Here is a 19531-nt window from a genome sequence, read left to right as displayed (position 1 = left end):
TCCAGCCCAGCGTTTCTCATGATGTACTCTGCATATAAGTTAAATAAGCAGGGTGACAATATACAGCCTTGACATACTCCTTTTCCTATTTGGAACCAGTCTGTTGTTCCATGTCCAGTTCTAACTGTTGCTTCCTGACCTGCATATAGGTTTCTCAAGAGGTAGGTCAGATGGTCTGGTATTCCCATCTCTTTCAGAATTTTCCACAGTTTATTGTGATCCACACAGTCAAAGGCTTTGGCATAGTCAATAAAGCAGAAATAGATGTTTTTCTGGAACTCTCTTGCTTTTTCAATGATCCAGTGGATGTTGGCAATTTGATCTCTGGTTCCTCTGCCTTTTCTAAAACCAGCTTGAACATCTGGAAGTCCACGGATCATGTATTGCTGAAGCCTGGCTTGGAGAATTTTGAGCATTACTTTACTAGCATGTGAGATAAGTGCAATTGTGCGGTAGTTTGAGCATTCTTTGGCATTGCCTTTCTTTGGGATTGGAATGAAAACTGACCTTTTCCAGTCTTGTGGCCACTGCTGAGTTTTCCAAATTTGCTGGTATATTGAGTGCAGCACTTTCACAGCATCATCTTTCAGGATTTGAAATAGCTCCACTGGAATTCCATCACCTCCACTAGCTCTGTTCGTAGTGATGCTTTCTAAGGCCCACTTGACTTCACATTCCAGGATGTCTGGCTCTAGGTGAGTGATCACACCATCGTGATTATCTTGGTCGTGAAGATCTTTTTTATACAGTTCTTCTGTATATTCTTGCCACCTCTTCTTAGTATCTTAAGTTCCTGCGTTCCCTTGGGGCTCACCAATTAATGCTTAAAGGTGGCCACAACCACGGATGACTATGACGTCCTTTGTTTACTGATATGGCAGGCAGTATTCCATTTCTCCCAAGTAATTCTGAGAAGCTGGCATCATATTTTATCATGATTACTACAATTGCGAACACCACCACACTGAACTGCTGTGCCTCCTGGGAGAAGCCCTATTGTCAACAGGTTTTCAAACTTTGTGTTCTAGGTCTCTTCTCCCATCATTTCTTCCACCTGCGTCAGGATCTCAGCTGGAGGAACAGCCACCTCACATCCCCGTCCCTACTCTGATCCACGGTTTAGGTCTCACTGCCAGCTTGTGGCCAGGACACCGCCTGTAGGCCAGATGTGGAAGTGCCCTTCAAGTCGGACAGGCGCTCTGGCGCACCTCAGTCGGGTGCGGCGGGACCGAAGCGCTCTTGGGGCGTGGCCGGTGCGAACTGCAGGTCGAGCTTGCCTGAGGGCCTGCTTAGGCCTTCCCTTTTCCACTCTAATAGGTCAGGAAATATTCAGAGAGGCCAGCTAGTGCCTCAAAAACGCACCGGCAGCGGGAGACGGCGCTAGGATGCACATCTACGTTAGTGTCCTCGCCACAAAACCATCTGCTTAGCCTAGCGTTGTATCCGTCCCTGCACTGAGCTAGAGGACATAGCTTGCAGGAAAACGTGGACTCTCACCACGGGACACTTGTATTTCTGGGTTTCTGGGTGTTCCTTAAGGGCTCTGGGGTCACAATTCATAATGAGTTATGGGCCTGGCCTGATGTGTCCAGCCTTTGTGTTTTCAGAAGTCCTGATTTGAATTTATTGAAAGACCGACCTGAGATTTGGGGGCTCTGGAAGTTGGAATCCTCAAGTAGGTTCCAACTAAAATGATTTTGTCCCTTAGGTTCAGCTCCTGGTTCCCAGGAACAAAGCCGATCTTGTAAGGTTAAGAGGAATCTCACCTGGAAAGTGGCTCATCCGAGTGGAGACTTCCCACCAGGACCACAGAACCCATGAGGAACAAGGCCAAGAAAGAGCAGATCCTAGATTTGCACAACTGATAGCACAAAGTAACCCTTGTGTTCTGCAAGCCTCCCTTCAGACTGTGACAACTTGTTTGAACTGGAGAGGAGAGATGAACTGGGCTGAGGCAAGGGGCAAATTTGCCTAGGACATTACATTATTGAGGGTTTGAGAGAGCATAGTATGGGGAAAGATATACCACCTACCACTAAGAAAATGTTCTCTCAGACATTCTTAAAAGCCTTTGACTTATTTCAGATTCTCCACTCTTTCCAGTTCCTGAGGAGGCCTCACAACATGCCCCTTATCACATGGAGCACTGAGAGCTGTGTGTGCTTCCTTCATCCTCACTTCACAGACACAGGAAGTGAGTGAAGGAAAGAGCTTCCTGGATTACTTGTTTCTGCCTAGCACGAAAGATGAAGAAAACTCAGCCCCAGAGGATGAATGTCCAGGTCATCCCATTCTTAGCAGCCTAGCCAGTAGTCAGATTTTCAGACACAGTTAAGTCAAACTTAGTTTCTATCAAAAGACTGAGAAACTACTGCCAAGGTAGTTAAGGACCAAAAGATGTTTCTAAGGAGGACATTTCATCTAGCTAGTGTACGGAGCGTATAGGTAAGAGAACTGGGAAATGCAAGGCAGATCAGATCTCTTGTGATCTATTCTTTCTCCTCCAGCCCCACTCTTGTTCTCTACATGTAGTCTCCTTGATCCCACAGAAAATAACAGATCTAAAGTGAGTTATTCTTTTCCTCCTTCGTTTAGTGTCTTATATGAGACTTTATAGGGTTAGTAAGTTAGAATGGAAATACAGAAATAGATGAAAGCCAACTTCAAGGATAACATACAGGAACACATCAGCACCAGGATGAAGTAATATGCAGAAATACGCAGGTTCTATGCTGTTACTACTCTGTGCTATTGTTGACCCAGTTTGTCTGCGTTTTCTCATCGTCGTAGCAAAAATGCAAATATTGTCACATGATTTGTGTTGGCCCTTAAAGAAATCATCATGCTAATTCCTCATGAGACAGTAATCCTAAAAAAGTTTCTTTCCTAATCTTCCTGTAGGTATTACAGTAAATAATCTTTCAGTGACTATGGGAAATGGGTGCAACCAGCTGCCTGCAATTGCTCCTCCTGGAAGCAGCACTTTGTGTTGAAGGAGAATTCAGTCAGTTCAGGTTTCTAGGGGATGCAAGACTGGTCTTACAGATCTCTTTGGCTTTGGTATGTAGGCAATGTTGGCTCCTAAAATAAGTTGGAATGGGTTTATTCCTAGAAGAGTTCATATAGATTGTTACTATGTCTTCCATAAATGTTTGGCAGAATTCACTTGTACCGTCTGGCCTGTACTTTGTGTGGGAAGGCTGTCAGCTACAAATATTAGTTTAATAGGGCTATTCAGTTTTCTCTTTCTTCTTGAGTGAGCTTTGGTAGTTTATACCTTTCAACAACTTTTTCTATTTCAACCAAGTGTTAGATTTATTGGCATAATTAATAAAATCTTATGCTACTTTAGCCACACCCCACACATTGTTATAATTCAAAATATTTTCAGATTTTCATTGTTATTTTCTCTTTATCCCATGGCTTATTTAGGAGTCATTAACTTAAACGTTTGGTGACTCTATATCTTCCTGTTAGCCATTTCTAATTAAGTTCTATTCTGGTCAGAGTGTATCTTGTATGATTCCCATTCTTTTAAGTTGTGCGCAACGTTTTCTTGCCCATAACACGTACACTTGGGAAGAACATGTATTATGCTGTTGTTGGAGTATTCTAAATGTTAGTCAAGTTGGTCGATAATCTTGTACATCCTAACTGACTTTCTGTGCATTTGTGCTATCAATTACCAAGTGTTGAGATTGATAATTTGCCTACAGCTATTTCAATTTTGTTTTTATTTCATGCATTTTGAAGCTCTGTTATAAATGTATTGGAACTAGAAGATAACTGTTTTTCTGTTGGACTCACAAAAGTAGAATGCAGGTCTGTCCCTAAGGGCCATTTGATTTCTACAGAGAAGAAATTTCTCATCTTTTGCTGGTTGACAGTGCACATGGGTTAGGGGAGGAGGACATGTGTGTTTGGAATGAGGGGACTGTCCCGAATACAACATTAAGTTCACTGCTTTCCCTTTCATGTCTCATGCTCATAGTATTACGTATTTCTGAGCCTGCAGCCAAACTGGTTCCTTTTTGTCCTTAATGTAAGCCATATAAATGGCCCCTGCTTCTGCTCTGATACAATAGTTGTCTTTCATATTTCAGTTTTTTATTGAGACCTCCTGTTTACTGGTGGTTTTTCTCTTGTTCACTTCATTGCTGTGGTTTTGTAATTTACAGCATTTTAATGCTGTTAAGAGAGATGTTCAACAGCAAATTTTCTAGTCCTTTCCCCTTACCCTTTTGCTTAGCTGACCAAACCCTGAATGATTTCTGTAGCGGCTGGAATCAGCTGCTGCACACTCCCTATGTATTAGCTTTGCCCAGCTCTATGTCTTGAAGCTGCTTGTCAGTATCACCTACTCTCAGGTACCACTCCAATGCCAGTTTTACTCTCACAACTACTTTAGGCATGTTGCTTTGGACTTTCCCTGGCTCTCATTACCTACTTTGCCTTCATACTCAGTCATGACTCTCTTTTGCCAATGAAAGTACAGCAAGAAAGGTCATGAAGCTGCGAATGTGAACTTCCAAATTTCTTTCTCTCTGGCTGTGCTGGGTCTCTGTTGCTGCACAGTCTTTCTCTAGTTGCGGTGAGGGGGCTTCTCATCATGGTGGCTTTTCTTGTTGCGGGGCAAAGGCTTGAGAGTGGACTTCAGTAGTTGCGGTATACATGCTTAACTGCCCCTCGGCATGTGGAATCTTCCCAGACCAGGGATCAAACCCTGTCCCCTGCATTGGTGGGCAGATTCTTAACCACTGGGTCACCAGGGAAGTACCCCGTTTCTTTTTATCCCCTAACTCTGGCTGTCAGTGGTTTAAAAGATTATAATTTAGAAGTGTAACTGCAAGTAGTGATCATATATTCACCAGTATTTTGAACTTAAGATCTTAAACAATCCATATAGAAAGTAAAAGCATCTACTGAGTAGGTAAGAATTTTAAGAATTTAATCTGTAACCTAGATTCTTTGCCAAATTTGTGATGGAATTATCAATCAAATACAATTATTGAGATTTTCCAAAGGTCTTTGTTCAGGTACCAGTAAAGGACCAATCTTAGGACAACCCTTGAATTCTGAAAAAGAACCATTTTGCAACACGTTTTTTTTTTTTTTTTTTTTTCATTTTCACATGTCTGAAGTTGAGATGTCTTAAAAAATTAACGAAGTGTTTTCTCTTTGTCAATCTATGGCATCTTTAGGACTTCATGAAATGTGAGACATGCCCTGTTCTTCCTGCATTTTCTTTTTAAAATAATTTTCTTTACTTTTGGCTGTGCTGGGTCTTCATTGCTGTGTGGGCTTTTCTCTAGTTGCAGTGAGTAGAGGCTACTCTTTGGTTGCAGTTCGAAGGTTCCTCATTTGCTGTGGCTTCTCTTGTTGCAGAACACAGGCAATAGGGCATGCAGGCTTCAGCAGTTGTGGGCTCAGTAGCTGGGGCTCCTGGGCTCTAGAGCACAGGCTTAGTTGGTTCAAGCCATGTGGGATATTTTCAGATCAGGGATTGAATTTATGTCTCCTGCATTGGCAGGTGGATTCTCTATCACTGAGCCATCAGGAAGGCTCCTTTTCCTGCATTTTCATGCACAAGTTCCTTTTTCTGACTTTCCCTCCAAACTTCCTTACCACAATCAGCAAAATGCTTCCCAAGGACTCTGACCACATTTCAATTTTTTAAGAAAGCTAATGCTTAAAAGAGAACAATAAAAGCTAAACAGAGTTAAAAACATTGCTAAATTAATGTATGTATAAAAGGAGACTTGGAAAACAGGCTAGTTTATAATCATTTGAGACTTGGACTTTAGATCTGCTCTCTGGACTCATAGATCTACTCTCGGGACTCACTACACATGGATTCTTATGATCATATTTGGCTCTAAGTCCCAAACAGAGTATATATATCAGCCAATTAGAAGACACATGTGACAAATAAGAGTCAAATCCAGAAGAGATGTTCAAATATAATCTTATGAGGCCAGGAGGAACTGGGAGGGTTCATAATTCTAGCACTCACCAAAGCAGAATCACATCAGTTGTGATACCATCTTATGGTATCCAAACTAGTGAGGGTATTATGCAATGCCAAAGCACAGATGCTCAGTCACTACCCTAATCATTCTATGTGGGCTCCTTTGAGTTGGAGTCAAATATTCTGGGATTGCCTCTTGAAGGAAAGCAAGTCCTCCATTTCTTATTAGACATTAGCTACATTTCCTCTAAATTTAACATGTCACTTTCCTGTTATCCATGTCCAGTTAACTGTTTCAGGTTAACTTTGATCAGGATGTACCAGTTATAACCCCAGCTCCTCAAGGTAATAAATACTGCATCTATATCCCCCACCGTTTTTTCATGTACAGATTCTAGTCACTGGTGAGTAGCTAAACTATAGGTGACTAGGGAGCCTCTTAAGCCTCACTTGGGGAATCACTGTTTAGAAAATCAGGGTTGCAATTAGGCCATTGTATAGTTAACTTCTGCTTTACTTATGTATTCACTAAAAAACAATTTTCTCTCAACTATTTTACAAGCTTATTGTTTTACCTTCTAGGAGATGATCCTTAACCCTCTGAGGTATCCTAGCTCCACACCCCAATTGAATTATGTATGATAGAGTGCATATTTTAAGCCTTGTCGTCTCAAAACATACTCTCCAAGCCTTCCTCAAGTTCCAAAGCGTAAATTTAATCAGAGAAGAGAGAAAATACAGAAAGAAAGGGAAAAAGCCAAGCAAAACAAACAATAATCGTTTAGCCATTAAGTGAAGCAAGGACCTGTAATTCCTCTAGAATATAGATAATATTCTGAGCCATGTCCTTTGAGCTGTTTTGCAGACACTGAAACTGCCACCAGATGCAAGAAGTTGTTTGCTGCCCATAAGCAAGCAGACCCCAGATGGGTTAGAAACAGAAGATTGATGATATTGACTCTTAATTGCCTCACCATCAACCAATGAGAAGAATGTCCATGAGCTGATCATGCACCCCACAGTCCCCTGTTCCTCACCTTATGTTTCTCTGAAAGCCATCAGTTTGGGTCTGATGAGCACCAGCTTCTTGGACTCCTTTGGTGCCCTGCAATAAATGGTGCACTTCCTTTACAACCCAGTGTCAGTAGATTGGCTTTACTCTGCTTGGCCAAGAAGACCCAAGTGTGGCTCAGTAACAATGTTGTCAAAGCAAATGACTTTTGGGGGTTATAGCAAATATTAAAACATATTGTGCAATCATAGTTTAAAGAGGGCTACTCAGGACTGGAAGGAAATATGAAAAACACAAGGCACACGATTTGAAGAGAAAGCCAAAGTCCCAGATTCTCAGCGAGTGTGAACAAAGTCAACGTGTTCTGCTTAGACAAATATAAGCTTCTTGCACTTAGAAATGCTGGGTAGGATATGTAGCTCTAGTAACACTGGGTGAATGACAAAGTACAGACGTTTTCGCTCTGCCTATCTAAGCAACAAGAACAATCAATTCACTGTGTAGCATAACAAAGTGCTTGGTACTTAAATACCTTGAGTGAATGACTTTCAGTGAGGGAACATATCTGAATAACTCTTACTATATCCTGAGACTGTGAAAGTAAGAGTGATGTTAGAAATACTGAAGTCTTTGAAGTAAGAGCATGTGATTGAAGACCTCATTTAATGGGGATCTTTCCTGTGGACCCGCTGGTGGATGTGGAGGTTGGAGCTCTGGCTGAAGCCCTTCCCACATTTGTTGCACTCGTAGGGCTTCTCTCCAGTGTGGACTCTCTGGTGGATGAGGAGTTTGGAGCTCTGGCTGAAGCCCTTCCCACACTTGCCACAGTGATAGGGCTTCTCCCCAGTGTGGACTCTCAGGTGGATGCGGAGGTCTGAGCTCTGGCTGAAGCCCTTCCCGCAGTCGTAGCACTGGTAAGGCTTCTCCCCTGTGTGTGAACAGCGGTGGATGTGAAGGTTTGAGCTCTGACTGAAGCCCTTTCCGCACTCCCCACACTTGTAGGGCCTCTCCCCTGTGTGGATGCGCTGGTGGATGTGCAGGTTGGAGCGCTGACTGAAGCTCATGCCGCACTCCCCACACTCGTAGGGCTTCTCGCCAGTGTGCACTCGCTGGTGGATGTGCAGTTTGGAGCTCTGAGTAAAGCCCTTCCCGCACTTGTCGCATTTATAAGGCTTCTCACCTGTGTGGACTGAGTGATGAATGAGCAGACTTGAACTCCTGGTGAAGCCCTTTCCACACTTATCGCACTTATAAGGCTTCTCATCTGCGTGGACTTCACGGTGGATGAGGAGACTTGAGCTCCTTGTGAAGCCCTTCCCACACTGATCACATCTGTAGGGCTTTTCTTCAGTGTGGTCCCTCTGATGAAGGACTAGATCTGAGCGCTCCCTGAAGTCCCTGCCACACTGACTACATTTGAATACTTTCTGTGAAGGGCGGATTTTCTCACCAGGGTGACCACCTGGGCTGGCGGTACATGTTTTCCCACAGTCTTGATGGCTACAGGGCTTCTCCTCTGTATGAGCTCTCTGATAATGATGACTGGCCACCCGAGATTTCCAACCACAAACGTCTTTGTGGTTATAGTCAAAGGGCTCCAAGGATTCTTTCAACTGGCCAGTATGGCAGACTGTCTCCCCTTTGAGCAATGGCAAGACTACTTCTTTTACATCAGCCACAAGTTTATCTTGAAGGTTCTCTGAACAATGCTCGATGGGAGGACTTTTTGCCCCTGTCAGTTTCCTCTCAGTGCTTTCTTCAGGTACAAACAGACTTTTGCTTTCCTGAGGATCCTGGGGCTCTTTCTTACAGAATGAGGAGTCCTGGGTGGCCATCTGGATTGGGACTTTCAAAGATGGATAGTCTTCACTCTCCATGTTTTTCTAAATCATCACTCTGAAGAGTCACCACACTGCTTGTGGTTCCTGGAAATATTAGAAGATACTTTTCTCCACTTCTGACAAGTAGAAAGATCCAGTTCAGGGTTACTTACACCTCCCTGTGAATATTCACAATTTAATTCTGACTCCTCGTTACTGTACTAAGCCACCTCTTCCAAAATTTGCCAGCAGGAAGGCTCTAGAGGTAATAGATAACATAAGTACTTTATCTTCATTTTCCACAAAATTTTCATTCAAGTCTCCTAGGAAACAAAGGGAATTCAGTGATAACAAACAAAATTTCAAGATTTCAGAGCTGCCTAAGGTAACTAGCAAAAAGTTCAGTCTTGTCCTTTACTCATGTCCTTTGGGTTAATGTCAGGAAGGGAGAGGCCTTGGGTACACAAAACAGAAATCTTGTCTCTGCTTTTAAGTACTGCCAATAAAAGCATTTGTACCCTAGCCTTGTAGAAGGCTATGAATCCCACATCCTTGTTATCCCACAATTAACATTTATTCCATTTTATCAATTAAATGTCAATGAAAATAAAATGAAGTACTTGACTTTAATAAGTGTTTGGGATACAAAGAAGAAAATACAAATCCTTTTGCTTGATAAGCTAGAATCTACTGGGAAGAAAGACAAATAGGTCAACAGTAATGCCATGTAAGTGCTTCTATATAGATGCATGCACAGCTAGTCATGGGGACACAGAAGGAAGGGCAGTTGGCTCAAACCTTGGGGAAGATTTCTAGGAGCAAATGTAAGGGGAAAAAAAGTGGAATGTGGAGAGAAAATATGACATGTTCTGGAAAAGTATAAGTAGTTTCTTGTGAAGGAAATAAAACAGGTAACAGTGGAAAGACTATGCCTGGAGAGAAAGACAAGGGCCAGAACAAAGGGCTCGGTGTGTAGCTAGAGATCCCCCGAGAGATGTAAAGCTATTAAGGATTACAGTTGTGAGTGAAATGACTGACTCTGTGATTATAAATACCATCATAAATGAGCAAGACTTTAAGGTGGAGAGAGAGCTGCTGTAGCAAATCAGGAGTGTGATGAGGAGGATGGTTACGGACAGAAAGGGAGAGATTTGTTCTAAATCACATGACAACTGACTAAACTCAAAAGGGAAAGCAGGCCCCAAGCATGACCCTCAAGTCCCTTGAATGAGTGACGAGGTATGGGCTACTATCTCATAAGACAGGGGATCTTAATCTCCAAGGCTAGAGTAGGGAAGGGGACAGAAAACAAACTCGGAATCTCACTTTTTAAATTTGTGGTGCTGGTGGAATATTCTGTTCAGTAAGTGAAACATGTGGGTCTGGAGCTCCTGGGAGAGAACTGTGCTAGGAATATAGATTATAGACTTACTGTAGATGGTCCCTGACTTACGACGGCTTCACTTACAAACTGTCGACTTTATGGTGGTGTGACAGTGACATGCCTTTGAATTCTGACCCTTTCCTGGGCTAGCAATATGCTGGACAAACCTCCCTCGTGATGCTGGGCAATGGCCGCAGCTGCAGCTCCAAACAGCATGCTCACAGCCACGGTCTTTCACTTTCAGTGCAGCGTTCAATGAACTGCACGAGGCCTTCAGCACTATTATACAACAGGCTTTGTGTTAGGTGCTTTTGCTCAACTTTAGGCCAGTGTCAGTGTTCTGAGCATAATTAAGGCAGGTTAAGCTAATTTATGATGTTCAGCAGATTAGGTGTATTAAAGGCATTTTTGACTTAAAAGTATTTTTCCATTTACAATGAATTTATGGGGATATAACTCAACTAGAAGTTAAGGAAGATCTGTAGTATGTATGTTAATCAAAACAATTAGGGTGAAGATCCTTATATTACACTGAAACGACCAAAATAAGAAAATCCACAATGGTCTTGGAAAAAAAGACAGACTGCCATTACTAGAATAAAATCACTAGGGAACTCCTTGTGATAGAGTGCAGATGGATGAGGTCTAATGGAGAAACAAACAAACAAAAAACAAATGCACAGCTCAAATTACGTACAGAAAAAGGCTCCTGAAGAAGTAGGAGAACGTCTGAAGAAGTCCGAGAAATTAAAATTCCAAGCTCAGAATCAACTATTCTGAAGTAAGAGAGGTTTGTTCTGGAAATAGGTTTATTATATCATGTTGGGCATTTCTAATGTCCCAGATAACATACTGGCCTTAAGAGGCAATCTCAAAAAAAGGGTCTACATCGTAACTCACCATCTGGATTCTTACTAGATTCATGCCAAGCCCAGTCAGCAGAGGTGTCCCCTGAGAGCTGAACACACGTGCACCAGGAAAGGGCTGAGCATCAGTAGGGTGGTGCACTCCAGGATCATGCTGCGAACATAGGACTTTTGAAAAAAGAGACAAGAAACATAAGGAAACAAACAAGAAAGGTAGAAACTCATGTCAATAAAGAGAGGCGCAAACTCATGACACAGTAAACAGAGGTAACAGAATTTAAAAGGTTCATAATGAAAACCCAGAGAAATCTGAGGGAATATCACATCTAAAAAACTACGACCTAATAATAAAATATAAACACACTGCTATAAAGAATAATTAGAATTTTTCTAAATTAATAAAAAGGTTGAAAACAATGATAATCATAATATTTGAGACTTGTTGTTCAGACACTGAGTTGTATCTGTCTCTTTACAACCCAAGGACCGCAGCACGCCAGGCTTCCCTGTCCTTCACTATCTCCCAGAGTTTGCTTAAACTCATGTCCATTGAGTTGGGGATGCCATCCAGCATTTAAGATTTACTGTCCTCATTTGGAGCACTCAGACAGCAGATGCATGGTCCTACGTGAGAAAAACTATTAGGACACTCACTCTGCACTGGAAGAACCACGGTTAAAATGATCGAGTAATTTGTGTCATAGCTACTGTCAGGCAGCCTGATTCTAAGGTCTGCAATCTAGATGGGTCAAATAGCTAAACGAATATCCACCTAAAATGAAGACTGAGGGGCACTCAAGGAACGCAAAGTAAAGGTAGACAGATGGATGACGAAAGCCTACCTTGTGCGAGTTCGATGAATATAGTGCAGGTAGAATGAAGAGAAAGAAATGACCAAAGAATTAACAGGGAAAAAATTTTCTTAGAATTCAGGAGTCAGGGCTCACTAAATGTTAAAAATTGTGAAACCTCAGGACTTCAACAAAACAAAAAAAACTCAAAAAAACCCCCAAAAAACCCAGAAAATGCTAAATGCATCTAGACAGAAAAGCCAAGTTATGTGCAAATACAAATGAGAATTATATTGACAGTGAACTACAGAATAGCAGTATTGTATACCTGAAGATAAACGAGCAATATCTTCTAATTTAGGAGATAAACTGACTGTAAAATTAGCCTTCTATCTCATACCTAAGTCAATCAGTAGACTGGCTAGACACTTTTTCAGGTAAGGAAGGATTTAAAAAATTACTGAAACAATTATTCAGCAGTGTACTGTGGTAAAAATTTTTAAATTAAGAAAAAGATGACATATAAGAAATAGCAGTGAGCATTAAGAAATCAGTAAAATAGATAAGCTGAATCAACTGTTGATATATAAAAGAAAACAGTAATTAACCAAATCAACCAAAATGCTCTAGAAACAGAATGGAAAGGGAAAAACCTCAAATAAATATATTTTGAAAAGCAAAAATTAGTTGTAGGAAAAAACAAAAAGCAGAACTGTAATCTATGTATACTATTTGACTCTGCAGGAACAAGAGTTATGAAGTCAAAGCAATGTAAGTATTAATCACTGATGTGACTCTGACATAAACTCTCGGGATGATGGGCATGTTGGGGGAAATAATGAAGTCAATACAAAATATAAAATATTGATAAACTGAAAAAATAGCAGTATATCATAATATAATAAATTAAAACTAAAACTACCTGTTAACACTGGTTAAAAACCCAAAGCCCACTGACACATGTTGCTTGTGAATGTAAACTGGTATCACCCCTCAAGAAGGACATTTTAACAATTATGTCTCAAAACCACAAATCTCCGCGCTCAGCAGTCCAGCTCGGCGGTTTTATTCTTCAGATTTCTTGACACAGTTGTGAGCGCTACTTGCACAAGGTTTATTCACTGCAGACAGCTTGTGACAGCAAATGATCAGAATTCCAAGTAGAGACCCCACCTTTACTTTTGCCTCTCTGCACACCAGTCTCTTATCAAGCAGTCCCAGTGATACTGGGTAAATAAGTTCATACCATTGTATTGTCCCAATGGCTTCCCACTGAACTCAACACAAATTCACATTTTTTTACCAATGTCGTCAATGCCACGAATGAACCAACCCCCACTCTATTCTTCCCAGACGCTTCCTGTGTTCTAGCCACACTCCTTCTTTTAGGTGTCTGGGTCTCCTCGTGAACTATTCTCTTGCCTGGAATATTCTTCCCCTACCCAGTCACCTGTTTAATGCCCACTAATGCTTTAGGTCTCAGTTTAAACACCACTTCAGAGGCTTTCCTTGAACCTCTCAACAATACATTTATCACTCTTGTCCCATCCCATGCCCTCATTCTCTCAGAACACAATTCTCCATCCTTCACAGGACTTAATGAATTCACAGTAACACGCTGTATTTACTATAATGTCTCTTTTACAAGACTATAAGACATATTTCTTTGCTGCTAAACTCCACAGCAGTCAATTTTTAAATCTTGATTCCCTGCTGTCTCAGACTGTAAAGAATCTGCCTGCAATGTGGGAGACCTGGGTTCAATCCCTGGGTTGGGAAGATACTCTGGAGAAGGGAATGGCAACCCACTCCAGTATTCTTGCCTGGAGAATTCCATGGGCAGAGGAGCCTGGAGAGCTATAGTGCACGGGGTTGCAGAGTCGGACTCGACTGAGTGACTCACACACACACGTGTACATAAAGCAGTGGAGTATTAGATACGTTGCTTCCCCTCCAGAAACCTGGCTGGAACCAAAGAAAATCAATCAGACTTGCAGATCTAATCGTTAAAATAAAAGTATACAAAAAATGTGTAATCAGGTATGAGCCTGTGAGATATAAATTGAAAGTTCCGAGAAAAGAAGGAGATCGAGGACCTCCCTGTTTGGTACACTGGATATCAATCTGCCTGCCAATGCAGGTGATATAGGTTTGATCACTGGTCCAGGAAGATCCCACATGCCATGGAGCAACTAAGCCATGCACCACAACCCATGAGCCCGCGTGCCTCAACTACGGAAGCCCACGTGCTCTAGGGGCTGTGCTCCACGACAAGAGGAGCCACGGCAATGAGCAGCCTACTCACCGCAACGAAGAGTAGTCCTGCTCCCTGCAACTAGAGAAAAGCTGGCATGCAGCAACGAAGACCCAGCACAGCCAAAGATAGACAAAATTAACAAAAAAAAAAAGGAAAAGAAGGAGATTGAATGGGGGGTGGTCGAAGATCTCACACAGGTAAATTACTTGAAACAAAATCTTAACAGCCAGAATTCACAAGAAACCAGAGCATGGTAATCAAGGGCCCCAGAGCAAGGAAGCATGGAGACCTCAGGAAAACAGGCTTAGCTGGAAAGGAGGTCGACCATGGGGCAGCAGAGAATAATGCTCTGTAGTAAAAGTAGAGCTTGAAAGGCTCTGAAAGCGAGGGGGAGGTTTAGAGGCTCTACACCAGCAACTAAAGGTAATGGGCATGGAGAATTCTCCATTATACTATAATCCTCAACTTGCTCCAACTGAGAGAGCACATCTGAGACACACAGGTGTGGGTGACTGTGCAAAAAAAAAAGCAGTCTCAAACTGGCTTATAAAGGACGGACCACATACGGTTTCTTGGACAATTCTCCACGTAAGACTACCATTCTCCAGTTCTCACCAAGTAAAGCTCTTTAGGGTCTTCCAGGTGGCACAGTGATGAAGAGCTCACCTGCCAGTGCAGGAGATGCCAGAGACATGGGTTGGACCCCTCGGTCAGGAAGATCCCTTAGGGCAGGAAATGGCAACCCACTCCAGTATTCTTGCCTGGAAAATTCCATGGACAGAGGAGCCTGGCGAGCTACAGTCCATGGGGTCACAAAAAGCTGGACATGACTGAGCATACACACACAAAGTTCTTTAGCTGCTTAGAATAATCAAAAACATCCTTTTCTGCCAAAAAGAAATTAAGAAAGTGATTCCTCAACTATAGCTGCTGGGGCCCCATCGATATTTAAATCTGAAGAAACAGAGACTCCAGGGCATTGGTGTTCAAGTTCATGTTCTTACCCACTGAGACCAAGTGGCTGTAGTTCTCCAGCATCACAGCTCTGTGCAGTTTCCTCTCAATAGAGTCCAGCAACCCCACTCTTTCTTGGTGAAGTCCACAGAGGCGTCCTTGAATGCTACCTGTTCCTAAAACATTAAGCACATTCCTCCTCAACTGACAACCATCTGAACAAATGCCCCAGAAGGAAGGTGCGGTTGGGAGCACTGGAAGAGGGGAGAAGGATACAGAGGAAGTGGGTAGTTCAGGCTGATCTCAGTCTAGTTTGGATGGAGAACCTTTCCTTTCTCATTTCCTTGCTGGGCTGTCCTTTTGCCCCGTTCCTACTATCATCCTGATAGCCTTAACACTAAGGAGAACAATTTACTCAACATGCTAACCTCAAATTTCTTAATCTCTTTAATGCCAATGATCTTTGCCTCATTTCAAACTCAGGAACCACAATTAGGGCCATTTCACTATTTGGATCACTCTGTTTTTGAAATATTATGTCAAAATGCACACCTTAAAAACATCTTCCTATTTTTTCTTCTCTTCTTCCTCCCTCACATCTATTTTACCAAGATCATCATCCTTTACTCCTTCCTTTTTCCTCTCAGCCAAAGTATACTTCTGAGATCAATTTTTCCCCTAGCCATATAAATCATATGTCCTTTCTTCTTCTAAACTAAGTAGTCGAACACTCCTAGAAAATATAAAATAGCACATTTACCCACAACCATAGAACACCCTCCTTAGGTATTCCCAAACATTTATCTCTAGTCCTAACCTTTCTTCTCAATTCCAGGCTCAAACTTCCCATCTACACTCGGATGTCTAAAAGGCACTTAAAACATATCAAGCCCCAACAGAATTTTTTTTTTTTTTTTTTAATCTTTTGGCTGTGCCGCATAGCCTGTAGGGATCTTATTTCCCTGACATGGGATCAAACCTCTGCCCCCTGCTTTGGCAGTTCGGAGTCTTAACCACTGGACCACCAGGTAAGTCACCCCAACAGAATTCTTGCTCCCACAACCTCCATCAGTATCTGCTCTTCCCTGTTGTCCCCCAAGTGCCGCACAACCTACTAAACTGCTCAAGCCCAAATCCCAGAAGTCCTTTTGATTTTCTTCTCACTTCCTCACATTTTATTCATCACCAAGTCATCTCAACTCTGACTTTAAAGCATATCTGAAGCCACCCACTTCTCTCCAGCTTGCACTATTACCATTACAAGTCCCAGCTGTCGTTAACTTTCCACCTACACCAACCTCCTAAATTTGTCTTCCCACACATGATGAATCTTCCACACAGCAGAGGGTGATCTTTTAAAACACGTACCATGCACGGCATGAAACTCTGCAAAGGCTTTTCCATGCACATGGAATAAAATCCAGACTGTTCATTCTGGCCTGCAAGGCTTTACAGACTGGGGTCCTGTCAATTCTTCAAGCTCAGCCTGCGTCCTTCCCCCCTTACATTTCACCTGGCTTCTGTGACCACACTCAACTAATCTTTAAATCCTCAGCAAACAGCACACCTGACTCAAAATCTAAATGACAAATATTTATTTATAAATTCACAATTAAAATCATGAAATGATACAAGTAAAAGAGAAATCTCGAGATCATCCAACTCGGCACTCAATTTACAGATGAGAAAACTAAGGTTCATAACTGCAAAGTGACTCATTCAAAGTCACAGAGGAAGAGAAGGGTTAAATGGGACTCCTACCTTTCAGCAGAATCAAGGACAATGTCTGGTATACAGAAAACAGTAAGTACTGAGGGAATGAAGTCCTTTCTTTAAATTAAAAAAATTATTAACATATGCCAAGATCTCAAAATGTCACTGTTCTAGCAATCCCCAACTTCATCACAGTGCATAATCACTAGGGAAGAGATAGAAGGAAAAAAAAAAAACAGCACAGGTTCTTATGTCAATCTTTGCCAAAGTTCTCAATTATATTCAAGACACAAACATCATGCTTTCAATACTTTGGGGCAGCTTACTGTCCTCTAAAGAAACTGATTTTTATAAGAACTCATGGTACCTTTCTATGGATGTGGATGTGAGGATGGTTTTTGCCAACCAAAAAGATGGTCTTGCTGGTGGTGCTGTTAAGAATTAGTTCATTTTTCCGCCCCCGCCCCCCTAAAATCCAGCCTGTATGCCTGAAACACTGTAAATCAACTATACTTCAATTTTTTAAAAATCATCTAATATTAAAAAAAAAAACCCAGCCTGATATTTTATTCAAATAACTCCTGGTGTGATGACCTGTTTAGTTACAGAGAAGAAACAGCACGAAGTTAGAAAACATGGGGTTGACTTCTGACTTTGCTGTTCTCTGCAATAAAACACAAGAATTCTGCTCCCTCAGAATTAGAGCTCTCCTCTGTAAGATGATGGCACCAAGGCAGAGAGCTAAGAGGGGCTTCCCTGGTGGCTGGTTAATCCCTTCCTTTTCAAACACTCTACGATACTGTCAGTCTTGAGGTAGCTTTCTAGAAGTGGTTTTGTGCAGACAAATGACAAGCTTTTTAAAAAAGCCTACATGGTAATTCAACAATTCATTGTACCAATTAAAATGTAGATACGTTGATAAAGGGAACAAAACAAGCAGAACTCAAAAGATGAACAACCCATCCTATCTACCTTAGTGATGCTCACATCAAGTATGCAGAGAAATACTTCACAATAAATGCAATAAATCTTTGGGTTGTACAAAGATCAGAGAGAAAAAAGAAGTGAAATTCTCCTTTCAGGTGGTCTAGGGGAATGTTGCTTAGGAACCTTTAATTTTTAAAGAACACCACAGATAATCTGATGCACAGCCTGGCTGAGGAGGATTTCTGGGAGTGACATGGTAATTACTAAGCTGTTATGTAACACATTTTCTCGTGTCTTTAACTCAAGTTTAGTAAATGATTATTGTTAATGTGCATATTTTTTTCCACACACATCACATGCTCATGAAGAAAAGCACCGTAGTTTATAATTCTATTTGCTTTCCTGAGACCACTTAGCACTAGATTGAATATGTAACAGCTTTGGATGACTGTCAATGTCAGAGAAATGTCTGGCAGGAAAAGGCATGCTTCCAGAGATTGGACCAAACATGCTGTGTTAAGTCTTTCAATAAAAGAGCATAGCCCAGTCCTCTGAGGAGTGAATCAAAGGAGGCAGGGTAGTTCAGTGAAAACAGGGGTAGCATTTAAAGTCAGCAGATTGTGCAGGCCCCAGTGACATCATTTGATAGCTATATGCTCTTAGTGTCTTAATGTTCCTATACTCACATTGATAAACACTATATGTCTCACGCTGAAGTCCGACAAAGTAAAAAAAAAAAAAAAACCAGAACCAAGACAGGACCTGACACCAGATACACACTCAGTTAATGCTGATGTCCTTCCCAAAAAAGAAAGGATATTTCCATTCTCAGAGAAGAGTAACCCCAACTCACCTGGAACTTGGTCATTTTCTCCTTTCAGGAAGGACAGATTCCTGGAAAAGTGGAGTTAAGGGAAGCGAAAAAGCCGTGAAAATCAGGTCCACTTTGCTGGACACAGACTAGCCAGTCCAGCAAGACTGCCGGGGGAAAAACGTTATCAGGTCCTGTTGCCTTTACACACCCTCTCCTGGGATGCTTTCGCTGTCTCTTCACGCTGCGCCTCCCTCGCCTCTCTCCACCGGGCTCTGGATCAAATAGCCCAAGCCTCCCTCGCAAACCCATGAAAATAAGAAAATCCCACTGCCCCCAGCAGCTCTAAGATGTGCCTACTTCCCCAGCCATTGCCCTGAAGTTCTAGTTAGAGCAAGCTCTCCGGATGAATGTGTCGCCTCTCGGAGATATTTCAGCTGCTCGAGACGCCTGAAAGTGACTCTATCGGGGATGCAGGGGCTCTGACGCAATCTCTTTTCAGCGAAGGCAGGACTGTGGGGACGGGAGGGTTGGTCCCTCACAGGAGCCCCTCTCGGTCTCCTAACGTCCACCGAAAACCTCCTTCGAATAAGGCCAGTCATCGGCGTGTAAAAGGCCGGTGTGGCCAACTGCGAAGCTCCCAGGCCAGCCAAGGCCGAAGCTCAGGCAGTAGAGAGGAGGGCCCCTCGGAGCCACTGCCGGCTCAGCGCTTGGGTCCGCCTGGTCTCAGTTGATCACCGCTATGTCTGGGGAACGCAGCGCCGGCCGCGGCGCGCGGACACACGTGCGGCCCTTGATCGCACCTCCGCCAGGACGCGCGCCCTCCCACGGCCACCCGCCAGGCTTCCCCGAGCCCCCGCAGCCCAGAGCCTCACCCGGCGACACTCCCACGACTCAAACGCCAGACGCCTCTCCACCGGCTGCGCAGGCTGCGCTGCTTGCCAGGCCTTTCTCGCCTCTCACGTGGAATCTGATACCTGGAAGCGCAGGACTCGTGATACTGACCCGCGCCAGCGCCTAGGGCCCGG

The 19531-nt window shown here is 42.7% G+C and overlaps 1 protein-coding gene across 1 annotated transcript; it reads right to left on the bottom strand.

Annotated features, from left to right (window-relative positions):
• Nucleotides 1-4931: 4931 nt before the first annotated feature.
• ZNF239 (zinc finger protein 239) lies at nucleotides 4932-19531 on the bottom strand. The gene is made up of 5 exons (XM_027530284.1): nucleotides 19379-19531; nucleotides 18546-18586; nucleotides 15103-15228; nucleotides 11085-11218; nucleotides 4932-9123 (listed from the first exon to the last, which is right to left on the bottom strand). Exon 5 carries the CDS (start codon nucleotides 8855-8857, stop codon nucleotides 7643-7645), a length of 1215 nt encoding a protein of 404 aa, XP_027386085.1. The 5' UTR covers nucleotides 8858-9123; nucleotides 11085-11218; nucleotides 15103-15228; nucleotides 18546-18586; nucleotides 19379-19531; the 3' UTR covers nucleotides 4932-7642.

Source organism: Bos indicus x Bos taurus, chromosome 28 (genome assembly GCF_003369695.1).
Source record: "Bos indicus x Bos taurus breed Angus x Brahman F1 hybrid chromosome 28, Bos_hybrid_MaternalHap_v2.0, whole genome shotgun sequence".
NCBI lineage: Eukaryota > Metazoa > Chordata > Mammalia > Artiodactyla > Bovidae > Bos > Bos indicus x Bos taurus.
Note: the sequence above shows the minus strand (reverse complement) of the source record. Positions and strands in the feature narration are given on the sequence as shown.